This window comes from Oratosquilla oratoria, chromosome 26 (genome assembly GCF_046742065.1).
Source record: "Oratosquilla oratoria isolate Oo_2021 chromosome 26, ASM4674206v1, whole genome shotgun sequence".
Taxonomy (NCBI): domain Eukaryota; kingdom Metazoa; phylum Arthropoda; class Malacostraca; order Stomatopoda; family Squillidae; genus Oratosquilla; species Oratosquilla oratoria.
In genome coordinates, this window is record NC_134802.1 from 49705602 (window position 1) to 49727292 (window position 21691).

The window sequence follows — 21691 nt, forward strand, 5'->3', positions numbered from 1 at the left end:
TCCTTCATCCTTGTCATTTGCCTCTCTGCCTGCCTATCTCCCTCCCTCCTATTTCTCCAACCTGCATCCACTTTCTATTTCCCTTCTACCAGATGATGATCTGATATTCCAGTGCTCTCTCCCCTGATCACGGTCACATTCTGAACTTTCAATCTCTCTAACACCAAAGGCTCTTTTGACAGCTTTTACACCAATCACCCAGGCCATTGTATAGTTTTCTTCTTCAACACTATATTCACTATCATAACTTTCCTCTCAATGCTCCACCCTCTAGCATATCTCAATAACATTTTGATCCCAAACACCACTACATTGACATTCTTTCTCAAACTCTACACATACATATGCCAAGGGCTTTTTCCCCCTTATAAAGGAGGTAGCCAAAGTCAAAAGCATAAATCCACTCCCACCCATTTCATCCCCACATATATCTACTCCCATTCACCACCCCTACTCTCTTTTCTTGGATCCTCCTGGATGACAGGTCATCCCTGCATTTCCCCCACTGCCCTAGGTCAGAAGCAATACAGCAAGACACAGCACATACATTCCAAGGCTACTTCATTTAATCGGTGAACCCCCTCTCCATCCCCTCATGCAGAAAAAGAGAAGATGGGTAAAAATACATTTGAGCCATGTCTAAAATATTATTCACACAAACTCCCTCCCTCCCATGCATCACAGCATCATCCATACACAACCATTCTCCACTCACCCCTATATTCTGTCTTCTCCCTTCCTTCCTCAACAGATATCCCCCTCTTTCCCAATGCCCCTTTTACCCCATCCATCCATCTCATCCTTGGTTGCCTTCTCATGATCACTCTCCCCACCCCTATTTTCCAGACCTCTTTTACTACACATTTTCCTCACTACCAATTCCATACATACACCCATACCTCCCAATATATTCTCTTTTTAATCATATTACTTTTATTGACAGTTCCTTCTATTCAACATAAAATTCACACATCTCATCACTTACTGATAGTCACTCTTTCCTCTCCTCTTCTCTCTTACTCCCAACACTCCCAAACTCAAGTCTTTTCCTTTCAGCTTAGTTTTCCTTAGTGCTAACATATCCATCTTTTTTCTCAAAATTATATATTTCTTTTTACTTGTTCCACAACCATACACATTCTAAGATCCAATTAATATGGTTCAGTTGTAATCTTATTCCTAGATCTTCTTTTGCCTTAAGTCTTTGCAGGAGAAAATGCAGAGAACATACTCCTTGTCCCCTCACTGTCTCAATTAGTTGTCTTCTATGACATGCATGAGAACACTGTATTCTTATCACCACCACATATGTGTAATTAAAACCTAATCGACCCCTATTCCCATTTCTGCATCCTGAGGATAAAGGGTCACTCTATTCCCCATCACACTACTGTATCTAGGTCAAAGGCAATGTAGTGAAGAAGAGTTCTCCCACAGCAAGGCTAAATGGTCATACCTAGTTTACTACAGATACTAATGATATCTACCTAGTTTAACACAATTTTCATATGAGAAACAACTCATACTTGCCAAAAGAGGATATAATTGCACATTTACATCCCAATTCCTAGTTCATTACCTGACATTTCAGGTCTGTGTTCAATAATATACATGTGTTGTTTTTGTATCATAATTTCCAGTCTGCTATTACTGCATGAATAGATCAACTATCCATTTGCAGTATTACAAAAATTAACTTATCTAATTTAGAAAATGATGAGAGGAAAGAGGAAGATGGTAGGAAGAGAGGAATGAAGGAAAAAGAAGACAAAACAAAGAAATTTATCATATGGGAAACATGGTGAATGATTCTACATGACAGTTGTAATTTGGAATCATCTTGTGGGTCAGTTTATCATTGGTCCCCTAACCATGCGATATAATATGACCTTTTATTATTATTATTATTTTTTTCATTTTTAGCACCTCCCATCTTAGGAGGTGCTAAGATGGGAGGGAGGGTGGAGGGGTGTGGAGTGTTTTCGGGGATGAAATGGGTGGGAATGTTTATGTGCCTTGTCCTTTTTGGCTACCCCCCTGGTAAGGGGGAAAAAAGCCTTGGTATATGTATGTATATGTATGTATTTTTATTTTGGTGTCAAGGTTCTGGCCATTCCCTTTTCTGCATGATAGTTAACTACTGATAAATTTGTTGGAGATCAAGGTTTTAAGATGACATGCCTTTACTGCTGACACATATTGGTTTGAGCAGGATTCAAACCATCACACATTTCTTGTCTCCAGACACCAGCACTTATTGTGCCACAACTCAATGTTGACAAAAAAACCTACATATTTTTCATATCCACTCATATATTCTACCTTGCTTGTTAATATGAACTATATAGAACACATGAAATCAATAGTCAACAAATTATATGAAAACTAACATGTTCAACATTCTTAACTTCAATAATATTTCCTGCAAATATTCTTAAAAACTACTTTACTACATGTGTGGCACTGAATAAATTATGGTAGTCTAAAGAAGAGTATTTATGTACGAGAAAAAAATACTAATACTGTAAATAAAACATACAAGCAAAATGCTTAAATTGAATAATTTGTCTAACAAATGCAATCATATATTGATTTTGCAGGTGCCCAATTGCTATCTAAAGCAGAATTCGAGCAAGACTTCTTATACTGTGCAATCACAGCCATTGTTCATATGCTTTGCATATACCATTCACGGTGTGTATTGTTTTTTAAATCAGAACGAAAATAAAAGAATAAACGATTATGTAAACAAGTGGAACAAAACTGTGTGTGAAGTGATAAATCGTGCCTGGTACTGACTACATTTACTTACTAAAGAAACTTGTGGTTTTAGATCGTGGGACTCGGCCTAAAGGATAAAGGTTAGGTCAGGTCATCTTGATATTTGTAGGATCATTCAGGAGCATAAATGACAAAAGCATTCATATAACCTAAACAAAAATTTATAATAATCTAAGAAAATCTTAACTGTAATAATCCATTATCACATATAATAAATTAGTTCAGAATATTATTTTCTATAATGTACAAAAAATGAAGACATTGGGTCTAATGAAATAAACTAGTAGCTATAGGTAATATCTTATAAATAAATCTAATCCAGGAAAAGGAAAAAACCCTCAAGTTAGGGTATTCTATATAAACAAGTTTATAATCTTGTTTGTTCTCAATTAGAAAAATAAAAAAAAAGTTTTGAAAATTCTTGCAAGAACTTAAAACCAATATAAATCTTGAAAAGATTCCATAAACAGGTACCTGGCAAGATAGCTTGTGTTGGAAGAAATATGTTAGTACACTTTGTAGTTTCCAATTATGCTAATCTTAGGTAATTCAAAATAATTTTCTTTAAATAATTAAATTTGCCCCAATGACCAAATAGCACCAACTCCAAGTTAGTTCTTTGAAAGCCATTGTATCATAACATCACAAATCAAGACTTTTTTTTTTTTTCCCTCTTGCTGGCCACTATCCACAAAGCACAGTGACTAGGCATAGAGAGGAGCAGCCTCATCCCACTTGTAAGAATGCAGTGCCTCTATCATTCACCAAGATACACAAAATATTAGTTCCATTCTTTCCTCGTTTATCCCATGTACTCACACCAACTTAGCACTCTGATTTTCCAATCCAACAGCTCCCATTTCACCTCTGTTATCTGCCTCACTCTATACATTCTTGTAATATCTGCTATATCTCAAACACTTCATCTCAAAAACATTAAGTTGCTCTTTGTCTCTGCCTTCCTCATATTACAAAAATTGGTTCCATACAGTACTATTTATATAATCATTCCTTTATATAACTTTCTCTTTGCATTCATCTCCAAACATGTACCTATTTCTTGTAACAATTCATCCCATCCAGACATTTACTTGCTTCATTTACTCAAGAATTCACTTGAACATCCACTGATGCATGTGACCCGATGTACTTAAAACTCTCATCTTCAATCCTCTCACTCTTCACACTTACATTCCTGTGGGGGTGGAGTAAGGGAAGCAAGTAAACATCTGGGGGTGGAATGAAAAGGGGATGCAAGTAACGGGGAGTTGGGAATGAGCTCAAAGAGAAGACTGCATGAAAGGAGTGGATTCCTGCCTTTTTCTCCAACTATCACACATAATTTTAAGTTCTCTTGTGGTTTAAACAGATGGAAAGAATGTGTAAAGAATGAGTCGCAAAAATGTATGTTGAAGGCAGAGGTGGATGGAGTGAGCTTGTGGGGAAGACCGAGAATGGGATGGATGGATGGACAGGTTGATGAGGTCCTTGGGTAAAATGGGAACGTCTGCCCCCATACAGTGCCAACAGCACTGTATGGGGCAGAAACATGGAACACAAGAGTGGAAGAGAGGAAGATTTTAAATGTGTTTGAGATTAAATATCTGAGAAGTATGGTAGGGGTTACTAGGCTGGATAGAGTGAGAAATGAAGAGGTGAGGAGGAGAGTGGGGGTGGAAAAAAAGTTGGGAGATTGGGTTGATGAAAGAGTATTGGGATGGTTTGGACACATGGAAAGAATGAATGAGGAAAGATTAATAAAAGAAGTGTGGAAGGCAGAGGTGGATGGAGTGAACAGGTGGGGGCAACCAAGGATGAGATGGATGGATGGGGTAAAAGGGGCACTGAGAAAGAGGGGGATGTCTGTTGAGGAAGGAAGGGAGAAGACAGAAGATAGGGGTGAGTGGAGAATGGCTGTATATGGATGATGCTGTTATGCACAGAAGGGAGTGGGTGGGGGATGGTGGGGTTAGGGAGAGGTTACGTGTGAATGATACTCTGACACAGCCCGAAGGGAATTCTCCCCAGGAGCCAAGAAAAGGGGGAGGGAGGGAGAGGTGGTGAATGGGAGTGGAGTGGGTAGGGATGAAATGGGTGGAGGTGGAATTATAACTTTTGTTAGGGGGAAAAAGCCCTTGGTATATGTATGTATACACATTCTTTGTTGGTTGTAGTACTGATGACCTTTATCTACATTTTTCCTGTTTGTTGTTTATGGAGCATGTATTGGGCTCTTCATATCCAAATGCATTTAATTTCAAATTTAAAACTAATTTGTTCTCTCTTTTTTTTATCATTATTTCTATTTTCTTTTCTTGCTCTTTTTCCCAATTTTCATGGGAATAAAGGCCATAACAGGGTAGGCTAAGAGCTACTGTCAGCTTAGGATGCATAAAATATTTACCACTTAATGCCAGTAAATATTGAAAATTTAAACATGTACCCACTACTATCTAAATATCAAATAATTCTTTCAGCACATAAAATACTTTTGGCAAATATTTTTCGTTATACATCATAATATATTCTTATCTATTACCCTAATTTATTCCCAATTGATAGAATAAAGAATTTCTTGACCAAGAGCACATCTTATCTATACAAGATTAAACAGTATATGGGTATATGCAATTCATGCAAATGTTAGTTTGTTAGTATATTAATATTAGTACCACTTCCAAGTGAAAACCATGAGGAACACGGATCAGTAAGCCAAACCACTAAAAGCTTGTCATATGCCCCTATAAACTTGAACTAACAATGTGGTAATATCAGCTGGGAAGAGTATTCTTACGTACTTTTAAAGCATCTTCAATAAGACGTGACATCACATACACAGAAAAACATGTACCTGTATATATGTGAATGCTCCATCTTGTTTAAATTTTTTTAACACTGCAAATGTATTTATATACTCATGGAAAAAGAGAGAGAAAGAGAGAGGAGGAATGAGGAGGGTGAGAGAAGAGGAGAGAAGAGAGAATACCTAGCTGCAACAATAACTGTCACCTTTACCCCATTATGTATGCTTAAAACTACAGCCACAACAGTGGATGTATCTGTGGTTATTGGGCCAAGTCATGCCACCAAGCTATTGCACCGTCACCTTGCCTGTGCTTCCTGAAACTCAGCACAGGTTCTGGAGGGGCTGAGGTACAACAAATATGGTCTTTGCAAAAGTCCTTCAAGAACTTCTGACTGGATATTCTATGCAGTCAATATTTTTTGGGCATCCCTCAGAACCAAATTACTCAACATTCCTTCAAGATTGGAGATTGATCTAAAAAAAATGTTGGTTGCTTAACTTCTACCATCCCTCCATTCTGCTACTGTCCTCCATGAATTTCCTTTATCACCTCTACAATTCCAGCACTTCAGTGTATGTATGAATCAATTAATCCACTGCCCTAGGTCTCGCTTGCAGGTGACTGCCATCATACTGGCCCATAAATCACTTGAGAAAGAAATATTGTGTTGTCTAGGAATAGTTAAAGTGAGGAGGCAGTGTAAGATGGAATGGTCAGGGTCTCTGTGGGTTGAAGACATGGTACAAGGACCATAATATTGAAGCTGTTTAAGTAGTACAACATCCCAGCAAACGAACTGGAAGCACTAGCCTCCAACAGAAATGACTGACAATCTGCTCCCCGCCAAAGAGAAGAAACCTTTAAACAGGCTTGTATCAATGCTTAAATCAAATGAAGAATCCATATATTGGACAAGCCAGACCTCCCTCTTGCAACATGATGGAAAAGATGCACCCTAGAGCTTGGGTAGCTACAGAGGTGCCCATCAAAGATGAGCACAACTCCAATACAGGATCTAAGGAACCTTTATTGGACAAGCACACAGATCCTTGAACTTCAAGAGCAACAAAGTCAAAGACAGTTCCTGAACTAGTTACAGGTCTGTGTCAACCAAAATAGACCAGTTATTGGGCACACATGTTCTTCTAGATATGAAGATGTATAAGGATTTTGAAGTTTCATATTCACACAAGTACAAAAAATACTACTCTCTCCCTTCACCACTAAATCATTTACTGCAAGATACTTGATCTCTTTTTCCACTAAAGTCATATGAAGCATATTCACATTAGAACAAACTATCTTTTGAAGTGTAGAAATAAAATTCAAAGGCTTCCCTGCTGATATCAACCACATTTCTTTAATCCACGATACATTCTATTATAATAAAATCTAATCATATCTAGTCTATACATACCAGGAGCTTGATTATTGTTGTTGAGGCCATTTGAATTGTTTGCATTGTTGGAAGAGTTGTCGAGCGAGAGTGATCTTTGTCTCTCGAGGTTGGATGGCAAATCATTGAGTCGAAGTGAGAGCTGCCTTTTGAAGGGTGATGACTGCAAACAAGAACAAAAACATCTTTAATCTAATGACAAAAATCTATCTATCTATATACCAAGGGCTTCTTCCTTATTACAAAGGAGATAGCCAGTCAAGGCACATACCCACTCCTACCCATTCCACTCCTATCCACCGCCCTTGTTTCCCTCCCATCTTAGCTCCTCGTGGATGAAGGGTCATCCCTGTATCCTGCCCACTGCCTGGGTCAGAAGCAATGCAAAAAGACATATTAATTAGATTATAATCATGCACTTGGGTGGGAAATGCATAAGTTCATATTTATCAATGATATTTACATGCTTTTCTGAATGGGGGGACGGAGAGGGGGGGGGTTGCCGATTTAATGAAGCAGCCTTGCTGTGTCTTGCAACACTGCTTCTGACCCAGGGCAGTGGACAAGATGCAAGGATGAACCCATCATCCAGGAGATGTCAAGATAAGACGGAGGGTAGAGGGTGGAGGGGAGTGGAGTGTATTAGGGATGGAATGAGTGGGAATGGTTTTTATGCCTTAGTTTTTTGGCTGCCTCCCTTGTAAGGGGGAAAAAGCCTTTGGTATATGTATGCGTGATACACTCCCACCAGTATAACCCAATGGACCAGAGTACACACAATATTTATCAATGTCTGAGTAAAATCTCTATTTAAAGGAATGTGGAGATAATTTTGTACTAAAGTTGTCCCTCCTTTTTTCTGTCCCCTTGAACCTATTCTTTACCATTTCTATGACTCTTTTCCTTCTCTAATCACCCTGTGGTGTTTATAGTGGTGACAGTTGTGGTTATGGAAGGTGGTGATGGTTGTGGTTGTGGGTGTTGTTGGAAGAATCATGCCACTGTTTTCCTATACATATTGTGGAAGGTGAGTAAATAGGAGATAGTGAGGGGACTATGGGTTCCCCCCACTCTGTATTTTTCTTCTACAAAAATAGTCTGCGAAGAAATAAAATTGAACCCTAATGTAAACACTAATACAATTCCAAAGTAAATACTACAGTTAACAAATGAGACAGGTTGTATGAAGTAACATACTAAGTATAATTAGCTTTCATTAAATCTGTTTGCAATTTTTACCTGGTTAAGATGCTGGAAGACCCTAAAAGATCCCTGCCTTTGCAACATGGATGGAGTTGCGTGGGGCCGCGCTATGGCATGTGGGTTCTCCACCTTTTTCACAGGAACAGGATCTAGAATAAAGAAATATAATTACAAACTGGTTAACTCCTACTGCACCATTGTAAGACAATTCCAACCTTTCTTTACATACACTAAAGACCCACTTTTGATTGGATTAAGAAAAGAAAGGAAATAACAATTTTTGTATATTTCGATCACTGGCTGTGATCCTCAGCAGAATACACCCACTCAAGTAATCCACAGAGCAAACAAAAATATCCCTTCAAGCCATAACAATTCCTCAGTCATTCACAACCTCTCTCCATTCCCTCCAATCTTCTGTACTCTCTTCCTTGCTCAACAGACATACCTCCGCACCCAAATTCCCTTTCATTCCATCTATCCACTTCATTCATAAATAAAATCCATATACATTATCATAAAACTTATTACCCTTCACATTTCAGCACCTCATGGATGACTGGTAATCCCAGTACCTTGCCATGCTACTCTGGTTGAAAGCAATGCAGTGAAGTACAATACTTCCACAGCAAGTCTTGGCAGCCATTGCTTGTTTATTCCCACCACTTCCATTCAAAATAGATTAATGAAGTATAGATGACTTGTCTGTAGGGATGCCTTTATAGTCCAAATATTAAGTGCATAACTATACAATCAGGTGAATGTATAGTTGATTTGGCTACCCACCATACATACAATATACCCATCATATGAGGGGAAAATGCCTTTCAGTGTGTATGTATGCATGCTCCTATATTAGGGTATTGCTGCAAACATACATTTACCACAGGACCATTGCCCCCTCATAAGGGATTAGCTCAGTCAAAGCAAACACCCACTCACTTATCTCACATTCATCCAAAACACACTTGCTTTCCCTTTCCCACTGACTGGGTCAGAAACAATGCAGCATGACACAAAGCCCAGCTGGAGAGGTGCTGTGCCTTGCTGCATTGTTTCTGTCTTGGAGCAATAAGCAGGAGACTGGGACGACCCTTCACCCACAAGGAACCAAATTGAAAGGGACAACAAATGGGTTTTTTGATGGAAGTGCAATGGGTGAAGGGTACAGGGTTATGCCTTGATAAGGACACCCCTTTTAAGGAGTAATGGGCCTTTCGGTGGTTAAAAATATTCCTTCAATACCCTAGTGTAATGGTATACATACAAACTAAAAGGCATTTTTCCTCTTATATGGGGATGACCATGTCAAAGCATACACTCGCCCTACACCTATCCCATGCCCATGCAATACCTAATTATCATCCCTCTTATATTAACCCCTTGAGGACGAAGGGTCATCACTGTCACCCACCACATTGGTCGAATTGGGACTGCTTGGCCAGACATTCTAAGGAACAACAACAACGAGAATGCTTGAGTCACAGGCAACGGAGCGAGACACTGCACTTTTAGAAGTAAATTATACAAATATTTAAAAAAGTAACAAGACTTACTTGTGCTGGGTTTACATTCCTGAGGATCTGACAGCCTTTCCGTAAGTGACATCTGTCTAAATGATCCTGTGCGAGTGAAAGAGGAGGTGTTTGGGTCAAATGTCATGGTCACCCCACACTCTTTGTCTCTCTTCTGCTTGCGTTCTAAACAAGCAGCAAAAGCACAGCCAACTGCATGACTCAATCTTTCACCCTGAAGAAAAGAAAACAAAAATTAAATTGATATATACATGCAGCTTCGACATCAATCAAATATGGGTAACATCACTAACCGATGGAGGCAGAGGAGGATGAGGAGGAGGAGGAGGAGGAGGGGATGAAAAGCATGTCCTTTTATCTTCATTATATCATATAACCCATAGGCTAGATAGAGTGAGAAATGAGGAGGTGAGGAGGAGAACAGGGGTGGAAAGGGAGCTGGGAGATAGGGTTGATGAAAGAGTATTGGGATGGTTTGGACACATGGAAAGAATGAGTGAAGAAAGACTAGTAAAGGAGGTATGGAAGGCAGATGTGGAGGGAGTGAACATGAGGGGACGTCCTAGGATGAGATGGATGGATGGGGTGAAGGGGGCTTTGGGGAAGAGGGGAATGTCTGTTGAGGAAGGACGGGAGAGGACAGAAGACAGGGGTGAATGGAGAATGGTTGTATATGGAAAATGTTGTGATGCATGAGGTGGAATGGACGGGGGAATGGGGGGTGAGGTAGTGTGTGTGAGCAAAATTTTGACGCAGCCCATAGGGATTTCTCCCCGTCCTCTAATGAAGCGGCTTTGCTGTGGATGTGCTGTGTCTTGCAACACTGCTTCTGACCCAGGGCAGTGGACAGGGTGCAGGGATGACCCGTCATCTAGGAGGTGTTAAGATGGGAGGGAGGGTGGAGGGGTGTGGAGTGTTTTCGGGGATGGAATGGGTGGAAGTGATTTTATGCTTTTTCCTTTTTGGCTACCTTCCTGGTAAGGGGGAAAAGCCTTGGTATATGTATGTATGTATATCATATACCTGCATCAATGTAAACCTATACAAATAATATGCATACATACGTACATACATACATATACCAAGGCTTTTTCCCCCTTCCAAGGGAGGTAGCCAAAAAGGGAAAGGCATAAAAACACTCCCACCCATTTCATCCCTAAATACACTCCACACCCATCCCACCCTCCCTCTCATCTGAGCACCTCCTGGAGGACGGGTCATCCCTGCACCCTGCCCACCGCCCTGGGTCAGAAGCAGTGTCGCAAGACACCACTAAAAGCTGAGTGTACAAAAGACCCTGTGTTAGAGTGCCAACTCTCTGGTGACATGCAGTCAATATTTCAGAGAATGTTTTTAGAAGCCTCCATGGACCAGAGACACATCAATTGTCTATGGTAAGAGTTAAAATCACTACTCATAAAATTATGATGATACATTTGTATTTAAAGGAGAGAGGCTGGAGGAAGTGGATAGTTTTAGGTACTTGGGGTTGTATGTGGCAGGAATGTGTTGAGGTGGAGGCAAATTGTAGATTGTGAGAAGCAAGTAAATGCCTTGGGGGATTAAAGTGTCACAAGAAATAGGTGTTTGGGAATGGATGCCAAAAGGAGATTACATGATGGGGTGATTGTGCTGACAATACTGTATAGGGCAGAAACTTTGAATATAAGAGAGGCAGAGAGAAGTTTAAATGTGTTTAAGATGAAATGTCTGAGAAGTATGGTAGGGTTTACAAGGTTAGGTAGTGAGAAATGAGGTGAGGAGGAGAGCAGGGGTAGAAAAGATGACAGATAGGGCTGATGAAAGAGTATTGGGATGGTTTGGATACATGGAAAGAATGGTAAGAGGTGTGGAAGGCAGAGATGGATGGAGTGAACTTGAGGGGATGACTGAGGATGAGCTGGATAGGTGGGGTGAAGAGGACTTTAAGCAAAAGGGGAATGTCTATTGAGCAAGGAAGGGAGAAGGTTGGAGATAGGGGTGAGTGGAAAATGGATATGTATAGATGATACTGTAATGCAAGGATAGTGAGTGGTTATAGGTGAATGATATTTTGATGCAGTCGAAGGGATTTTTCCCAGTCTACTCTATTTTCCATATGAGGGGATAGAGTAGGGGGGGGGTCACCAATTATGTGAAGCAGGCTTGCTGTGGATGTACTGTGTCTTGCTGCACTGCTTCTGACCCAAGGCAGTGGGTAGGATACAGGGATGACGTTTCATCCATGAGGAGCTAAGATGAGTAGGAGGAAAGGATGGTTGATGGGATTGAAATGGGTGAGAATGATTATGTTTCTTTTGACTTGGTTATCTCCCTTATAAGGGGGATAAAGCCCTTGGTATGGGTTTGTACTTCTCCATTCTGGGGTGTTGACTGCATGGTATTGATGTTGGTGTTCTTGATGATGATGATTATGTCATCCTTGTTGTTGGTGTTACTGGTACTATTGTTGATTTTGTACAGCCCACAGTCATTGGAACATGGTACTGAATTTGTGGCAGAAACTCATCTCTCAGGCCTTAGCCGAAGATCTATTACTAGTTATGATAGGGTCATGTTGGGGTGGGTGTATGCATTGGCTACATTTCATCCCCTACAGGCAAAAAAGCTCATTGGTGCAAAGATGGATGTTGGGGTCGTGTGTGTGTGTACTGCCAGAGCTGAACAGTCTGGATGTGTACTTGATCAAGTATGAGGCAACATGTGGCAGAGGGGACATGTGTTGTCTGTTGCATTTTCTACCCTGTGCTGGTATGACATAAGTATGGTGGCCATACTGGCATCTACACACTCAATCTATTCTGTGTAACTGAAGTTCTACCATCTATATACAGTTTTAGTATCCTAACTACACATACTTACAGTTTCTTTGACAGCCATAAAGCCATGGCACATCCATCTTCGAGTGGTGCCGTCTCTACATATATACGAGAACCCCTTTTCATGGTTACGGTCTGGTGCACAGAATGAAACTTTTTCTATTGTTTGATCTACAATTAAGCCCTGAAAAATAATACAAGTCATGAAATGTGTTGACATGTGATATACACGTGTGTGTGCAAAATTGGGTGCACACAGACACAAAGAGAGAGAGATAGAGAGAGGGGGAAGGGGAGAGAAAGGAGAGGTGATGGAGGGAGAGACAGGGAGGGAGAAAGAGAAAGTAAGAGAAAGAGAGAGAGGAGAGAGTGAAGGGAGAGAGGGAAGAGGAGAGGAAAGATGAGAGAGGTGAGAGGAGAGGTGAGAGAGGAGAGGTGAGAGAGGAGAGAGGAGAGAGAAGGAGGGAGACAGAGGAGCAGGAAAGAGGAGAGCCAATTATTTGATGTAATATCAATATCCCTCCCTGCTGTTTAAATGTGGACAAATTAAACAAATAATATATAAATTTCCACATGAACAGTGGACACAATGTAGTGAGCTCAACTATAAGGAATATAATATCCAATGGGTCTATACCATCACTCATTTTACAAGATGAGCATACCAGTGTAAAGATAGGTATTGGTTTCAGATCCAACTTAGCATTTTATGCAACTAATTAATACTTTCCAAAAAATGGATATACATAAAAATCTAACTATGGAGATATTAAATCAAAGAAAGTGACAAAGGATTCTTTTGTAACAAGTTACAACAGTTGAAAAAAATATAATGACTCACTTTGCATATGGACAAATTTCCACTATTGTACGCAAAACAAGTTGATATCTTCCATACCTACCTTTGTTTCATCATCAACTACACGGAGGCCATCCCCCGATACATATAGTATACCCCGTAGTGGTCTCCTTCGGGAATTCTGAAGGAAAACACAGAAAGATTAATCTATATGTACAGTAAATCTTTTTCAAGTCTGGTATTCAACTATTTGGCAACAAACTATCATACACTTTGTCAAACAAGTGCATTTAATGCATCTGTTGAGTCATTAGCTCTCATTCCCATCAATACAAGACACCAGTTCAGAGGCCAATGTCATCAATCATCTTGACCACACCTTACTTTCAATGTTTACAAAGCTTGACCCTTTCACTAGCTAATTCACTTTGTAAGTTTTCTTTTTCCATTCTGGCTATTTCCAGTGTTCTCATTCATCTTGGTGAAATAGCAAGCTATGAGAACCACAATGGAAATAAGCTTACATGCTTTTTTTGTGTTATCCTCGGCAATTGTAATTGATATTTCGAACTATGTGTTCTTTTCATTATCTGCACTTCATGTATATTGATTTTTGCCAAATAAACTTGTTATTATTATCATCATTATTATTACTCTTTCACTGACTTTAGTCTGGCAACTTTATCCAGCTAACAGGAACTCCCCTACTGGTTAAAATGAAGAACTCACAACAGAAGGAGCTTTGCTGCAACCAAGGTTATTATCTCTGTTCTATGTGTTCTCCCAGGGCAAGTGCTTATCACTACTTGTGTATCAAAATGAAGTATTTCAATGTTACGGGACAATGCATTTTCTAGTACACAAGGAACCTGTAACCTTCACCTTCATTCTCTTTACGATTATCTAACAGTTTACTTTACCTGCTTTACATAAAAATATATTTAACAATACAATATGAAAAGGTAATATATACGAATGAATACAAATACTGACTCACCCTTAATACCTTAATAGCTTCCTCACACACCTGCATTCCTCTGGACTCAAACACCTCTACACATCCTAAGTACTGGAAAAGAAATAAAAAAAGAATTACTGGGGTATTGGTGCACCCAGGAGTTGCCAAGAAAAAGGGAGGGAGGGTTGGTGAATGGGAGTGGGGCTGGTTAGGATGAAATGGGTGGGAGTGGAATAATACTTTTTGAGATTGGTTACCTCCCTTGTAAGAGGGAAGGAGCCCTTGGTGTATGTATGTATGTATGTATGTAATATCTGCATGTTATTGTGAAGTAGCATGCAACCAAAACTTTAGGAACTATCTGGGGTGCCCCTACCAACCAGGGCCTCATATAATTTTATGTTAGAGGATCTCTAATTATAGAGGAATGATGCTACCTTATTGTACTGCAAGTCTCTCCATTATGCTGTCCCATCCCCCTCTTATTACTGGTTGCAAAGTAGGATGAGAGAAAAATTAGAGGTATAGAGAAAAAAGCAGAGAAGCAAAACAAAAGATAAAGGAGGCAAAATGGTGAGCAGATGTAAAATGGGGGAGGAGTAATGACAAAATTTTGAAGGTAATAAAAAGATGTTTTGGAAGAAATCAAGAGAGAAAAGGGAGGTGAGTTAAGGAGAGAGAGAGGGAGAGAGAGAGAGAGAGAGAGAGAGAGAGAGAGAGAGAGAGAGAGGGAGAGAGAAGTAAAAGATACAGATGGAGAGATCTTAATGGATGAGAAACTGGTAAGGAGAAGATGGGTGGAGTATTTTAGAGAGCTGTTGAATGTGGAGGCCAATAGGGAGGAATTGGAGGTAGCAGTGGGTGGCACTAAGAAAAGGATGGTGATGGGGGAGGAAATGGGAGAAATAGAAGATGAAGTGCAAGTAGCTCTGAAAATTATGAGAGCAGGTAAGGTGCCTGGATTAGATGGATGACATGTGAAGTGTCTGAAGAAGAGAGGTACAGAAATAGTGGACTGGCTAGTGAGGCTGTTTAATGTGTGTTTAATGGAGGGTAGAGTGCCAGAGGACTGGAAGAGTGCTTGTATAGTTCTGCTTTACAAGGAAAATGGGGACAAATGTGAGTGTAGTAGTTTCAGAGGGATCAGTTTGTTGAATGTAGTTGGAAAGGCTTATGGGAGGGTTTTAACTGAAAGGATTTGGAGAGGAACAGAGGGAGTAACTGGTGAGGAACAGTGTGGGTTTAGGAATGACTGGGGTTGCATGTATAAGATTTTTGTGGTAAGGCAGATACGTGAAAAACTAGGAAAAGGTAAGGATGTTTTTTGGGCCTCCGTGGATTTGGAAAATGCTTACGACAGGGTACAGAGGAAAGCATTGTGGGAGGTTTTGCAGATATACAGGATTGGGGGAAGCTGTCAAGGGCAGTCAAGAGTTTTTACAAGAGTATTAGAGCCTGTGTTAGAATTAGAAATGAAGAGAGTTAGTGGTTTGAGGTATTGGTGGGACTGTGACAGGGATGTGTCATGTTGCCATGGCTGTTCAATTTGTACATGGATGGGGTGGTGCAGAAGGTAAAGGTGAGGGTAATGGGTGACTGGAGATGGTTAAAGAGAATGGAGAAAAGTATGAGGTGAGCCAGTTGTTGTTTGCTGATGACACTATACATGTGGCAGGTCAGAGGGGGGGATTAAAGGAGTTAGTGACAGAGCTTGGGAAGGTATGAAATAAGAGAAAGTTAAAGGTAAATGTGGGTAAAACCAAGGTGATGAGATGTACATGGGGAGAGGATGTCAGTGAGTTAAGTCTAAAAGGAGAGTGGCTGAAGGAAGTGGATAGCTTTATGTATTTGGAGTCACATGTGGCAGGAAAGGGTGGAGTGTAGGTAGAGGTAAATTGTAGACTGAGAAGCAAGTAAATTCCTTGGGGGATTAAAATGTGTCATGAGAAATAGGCTTCGGGGTATGGATACAAAGAAGAGATTGTATGAAGGGGTAAATGTGCTGACAGCTTTGTATGGGGCATAGACACAGAATCTAAGAGAAGCAGAGGTGCTTGAATGTGTCTGAGAAGTATGGTAGGGGTTACTAGGTTGGATAGAGCAAGAAACAAGGTAAGGAGGAGAGCAGTATTGGAAAAGGAGATGACAGATAGGGCTGATGAAAGAGCAATGGGATGGTTTGGATAACCGAAGATGAGATGGATGGGGTGAAGGAAGCATTCAGCAAGAGGGGAATTTCTGTTGAGCAAGGACAGGAAGGGGCAGGAGATAGGGATGAGTGGAAAGTGGCTGTGTATAGATGATACTGTTATGTAAGGGAGGGGTGGGGGATGAGGGTGGTTAGGCTTATGTGTATGATATTTTGACACAGCCTGAAGGGACTTTTGTCTCTCTCTGTGTGAAGGAATGGAGAGGGGGGTGGGGTGGAGTCACCAATGAGGGGCCACCATCAGCAGGTACCATAATTAATCCCAAGGCAATCTATAACATGGCTAGTAAGAATTTACAATCTGTCCCTATTTTGCATGTCCAGTTTCAAAGGACTAGACTGTGGTAACCCCTTAAACCTACACATACATGTATATTACCTTAACACATTTTCAGTTCTAGCTGATGACATTAACCACTCATCTAAATTACCTCTCTAAATCATACCTAAAGTTCAACTTCCCAAAATCAATGTCTGCCCACATTATGACCTGGTAGCTCTCAAGACCTACAGTGTCTGCAACTAAAACTTTGTGGCTTAAGAATTTATGTGCCTCAAGTCATTATTTCCCTAGTCTACTTGGAAAAAGTACACTATGCATATAACTGCAGTCATACTCTCCCTTTCCATACATGCTTCAGTACCTTGACAGGGAAGGAGCACGTCCCAGCCCTAACAGATGCCTCATCTGTCTGCCACTGATGTGGTTTGGAGGCCTCAGTCACATGATCTTTCTTCTTGCGGAAACTCTCCCGAAAACTTCTGCGCAAACGGTCCATCCTGCGGGGCCGTGATGTACTTGGGCCCTCAACCTGAAACAAAGGAGGTTATATTAATCTCAAATTGATAACATTCCAATATGATACATAGAAATGAAAAATACAAGTTGATCATGTTCATACCCTCTCCCATCACACCTGAGCACAGTGTTGTGATGGCAGCATCACAATCATTCTTGTGAGGACTCTATAATAGTTACTGTATATGCTAATAATTTGTTACCAATAAATACTTCATAGTTCTCTGGAATACACTGAGGAATTTTGTTGAGGGGAAATTCTCATTGCTGTAGTATTAAAAAACCTTAAGGAAGGATTGAAATCCCCTACCTGTAGGTTTTAGACTTAATTAATTCAGGAATAATAATACCAAGTTCCACTGAATGGGAAACCTGTAGCCCCAGAATGGCTAGCATTCATCTTGTGGCTCTCCCATCAATCTGATTACAAACAATGGACTGTTGTCTAGTATTATTGTATAGTTTTAATCTCACCAGGTTGTGGTAATTGAAGGGGCACAGTTGCTGACTATCAGCTTTCCTTATGAGAAAGATACAAAAAAGGGGAAGGGGGGAATACAGTTGACATTGGTATTAAGAGTGGTTAGGAAACCAAGTGACCCTTGGGGCACCTTCAAATGAAGGTGTGGGGAATAACAAGTTTTGAAGAGAGCAAGATGATTCTCTTTGACATCACATCTGTCTTGCTGTAACATCACTAGCAGATACTTGTCACTGATCCCTTGACTCAAAAAAAAAAAAAAAAAAAAAAAAAAAAAAAAAAGAAAGAAAAGATATATATATATATATATACATACACACACACAGTATATTATATATATATATATATATATATATATATAAAATCAATAAAATAAAATAAATTTAATAAAATCAAAATAAATAAATAAAATTAAAATACTTTTTAATGTACATAAAAGTAAATTAACCAATATCAAATTTGATTATATTTTCATAATAAATACTGACCTAACAAAAAATAATGCCTCAAGTTGTCAGGGCACTTAAAAGTGGTTAGAATAATAATTATGATAATAATAATAATAATATAAACAATAATAATAATAATAATAATAGAAAAAACTTCTGAAGAGAGCAAGATGATTCTCTGACATCACATCTGTCTTGCTGTACCATCATTTGGAGATACTTGTCACTGGTCCCTTGACACACACACACACACACACACACACACACACAAAAAAAAAAAAAAAAAAAAAAAAAAAAAAAATTATATATATATATATATATATATATATATAAAATAAATAAAATCAAAATAAATAAATAAATAAAATTAACAAATACCTTTTAATGTACATAAAAGTAAATTAACCAGTATCAAATTTGATCATATTTTCATAATGAATACTGACCTGACAAAAAATAATGCCTTAAGTTGTCAGGGCACTTAAAAGTGGTTAAAATAATAATTATGATAATAATAATAATAATACAAACAGTAATAATAATAATAATAATAGAAAAAACTTCTGCAAAAATTGAGATTAAATACAATCTTAAAGTTTACAATTGAGCAGGGATCAATGACAGGTAGACCTGGATATGGTGGTCTTGCATGGTGGATAGCAATGCTGCCCATTTTCAAAACTGTCAACACCCATTACCTCCAAAAGGAGGTGCAGTCCTAAGGGGGTGACAATGTCTTCAGACTAAATCCAAGATCCCTCTCTATTAACATCAACTGTATTTCTTACACTTTTTCACACATGGGGGGGGGGGGGCAACGGCTCTCCCCTTACTACCACTTTCAGCCAGTGACATAGAAACAGATCCACAACGAAACAGCAGTGTTACCAGCCATGATGGGCCTGTTTTTTTTTCATTTAGTGAGACACAAAGCAACAATTGAACCCCTAAGCAGCAGTGTTACAACACTTGCCAACTTGTTTCTGACAGCTTTGCATGTACATTTACTTCAAGCTATAACACAAATTAGGTAAATATACACATGTATGCATATACACATAATTTCTTATAAATTCTGAGAGCAACTTTAACATGAAACTTAATTGTTGGGATATTGAAAACAAGCACTACAATATTAAACCCATATTAATAGTGTGGTTGCACCAACACTGCAGTCATGCATAGTACGACCCTGAAACTTAACACGTCATCGAGGGTGGGGGGGTGGAGGTTGAGGCGGGAGCGGTTCGAATGCTCACGTCACGTGACCTACCCTGGTGGCGCATAGGGCACCTGGCGAAGACTGAACATTCTTTAGAGGTGCATGCCGTTGCGGCAAGGACGACGACGAAGACGACGATCTCATCGAAGTAGCGTGTATGGTTCCGGGCCTACCGCTGGCAACGCGTGAGGCAATGGCATGGCACCCACTCGACATGATGCCTGAGGGAGGGGACATGGGCGGGTGAAGAAGGCTATGCCGTGCTGGGGGACCGAGAACCGAAACAGTCTCGGGTCTCTTCGGGTGGTTGATGCGGAGAGACGTCTATAGAAATCACAGCCAAGCTCGATCTATCCACGCTGAGCTGGGTTGTCGGCAGTCTTGTTGGTGTGCACGTGTATGCACTTACGTACGTATCTAAATTGACAAGTTTTGCTGGGAGTCAATCTAATACTGTCCTGGTTTCGTTCTATTGAGTTTTGAACTATTAAGTGTTCACTCTTGCAATGGTGCAGGTCGACCGATGTGGCATGTAACGGAAAGAGAGGAGCAGATGAGGCTGCAGCGATAAGCAGGTGTGACTGCAGTGATGAGCAGGTAAGACTGCAGCGATGAGCAGGTGTGACTGCAGCGATGAGCAGGTGTGGCTGCAACGATGAGCAGGTGTGGCTGCAACGATGAGCAAGTGTGTCTGAAACAATGAACAGGTGTTGCTGCAACAATAACAGGTGCGGCTGCAACAATAACAGGTGCGGCTGCAACAATGAGCAGGTGCGGACCGCGGATCCAAGGTGACAATCTTGAGTTCTTGAGAGTAGGTGGGCAAACTATTTACAGTTTACGTTTAACTTCTTTTAACGTTCTCTCGTCGCGAGACTGCCTCCTGTTCTTGTGAAGAAAGTGCCTGTGCTTATCTAGATGTTATATCCTACGAGTCCAGTCCAAGATGGGGTCTTATCTCTCCGTTCCTTCCTTGGTAACGTCAAAGGCCACGTTGATGAGGCACCTTCCCTCTGAGCAGAGTACTTTAACCACTCCTCCACCACAATTGTTCGGTGACTGTAGACGGGCAAAGCTACAAAATCTAACAATGCGTGATAACAAATGCAACTCGACACCCGACACTACTGTAGTTTTCTACTCCCACAGTCAAAGTCGATCTGATAACGACACTAATCAGCAGCAAACTTGGCACATCTCCACTTCAGGTGCCTGGTGTAGGGAAGGTGGGCAGGTGACACCTCAATACACACGAAAAAATTAATGTCTCGGAGAAATTGTAGCACCCAACGTAAAGGCACACTCCACAGTGAGGAGCCAACGCCGAACATCCTCAAAATCCCCCCAAAACTTGATCCTTAGCGTTTCCGTTGTTGATTATGAACTTGTCCGATTCTGTCACGATGTCAAGGCGACAAAAAAACATTGCGCGCTCGCGCCCAAGATAAACAACTTAGAACGCAATCTTCGTATACCAAACACTTCCTTCCTTGTAACCTTTGTATATTTTATTCCCACGCGTGTAATGCAACAGACCCATCATATGTCCCGGCCAACGAAAGTGAACGAAAGTTCGTGGCTTGAGACACCTTGGGAGAAGAACACTATCAGCGTACATCCCATCATGTCGACATGAAATGCCCCGTAAGAGTACGTCCCTTAAAATCTGTATGTATGTGCAAAGGTGGACACGATATGTCTAAGAAAAATATATGTATATTCCGTAACTGATAATCAACCAGTATTAATCTTGCCAAAGGACAATATCAGGCCAAAGAGACTAAAAGAGGTGTATTTGAAGTTATATATCATCAGCTTTCTTTTGTGAGGAGCGTCCCTCATCATAAAAGAATGTTACGTGATTAATCCGTAGGAATATTAATTGTGCCCTGAATGAAATACCCACTTGTGCAGTTTCCATTTCCTCAACATTACAATTACAATTAATAATTATTTCTACCATCATTATTATTATTGTTGTTATTCATACATCGTTAAAATTACATCTTGGCAGAAGTCGTTTGCATTTGCAACAACGCACAATAGCGAAAGAGCCCAACGGTCAGCCCTCGGCGTTCAGGAGGAGGCGACAACGACAGAGGAAAGGGGGTGGAATATCCCAAGGATAAGCCCAAGCATACTGTAGTTACGTTGTTGGGGAAAACCATTTGATAAATAACTGAAAAAGGGAAGGAATGTTGGTCAGCCACGAACTGTTGTACCTGAGAGCATG

The 21691-nt window shown here is 40.2% G+C and overlaps 1 protein-coding gene across 7 annotated transcripts in view; it reads right to left on the reverse strand.

Annotated features, from left to right (window-relative positions):
• numb (NUMB endocytic adaptor protein) overlaps positions 1 to 21691 on the reverse strand; it is a 137726-nt gene that overhangs the window by 13365 nt on the left and 102670 nt on the right. For 5 of the 7 annotated variants that reach the window (XM_076209726.1, XM_076209721.1, XM_076209725.1 and 2 more), the window contains 7 exons: positions 17152 to 17319; positions 14338 to 14409; positions 13444 to 13521; positions 12585 to 12725; positions 9744 to 9936; positions 8224 to 8336; positions 7006 to 7147 (listed from right to left, as the gene is read on the reverse strand). In XM_076209726.1, the coding sequence (XP_076065841.1) occupies positions 7006 to 7147; positions 8224 to 8336; positions 9744 to 9936; positions 12585 to 12725; positions 13444 to 13521; positions 14338 to 14409; positions 17152 to 17286 (874 nt within the window). In that variant the 5' untranslated portion in view covers positions 17287 to 17319. Of the gene's footprint in view, positions 1 to 7005; positions 7148 to 8223; positions 8337 to 9743; positions 9937 to 12584; positions 12726 to 13443; positions 13522 to 14337; positions 14410 to 17151; positions 17320 to 19509; positions 20752 to 21691 lie in introns of those variants that run through there. The other 2 variants (XM_076209724.1, XM_076209722.1) reach the window with 2 other exon arrangements.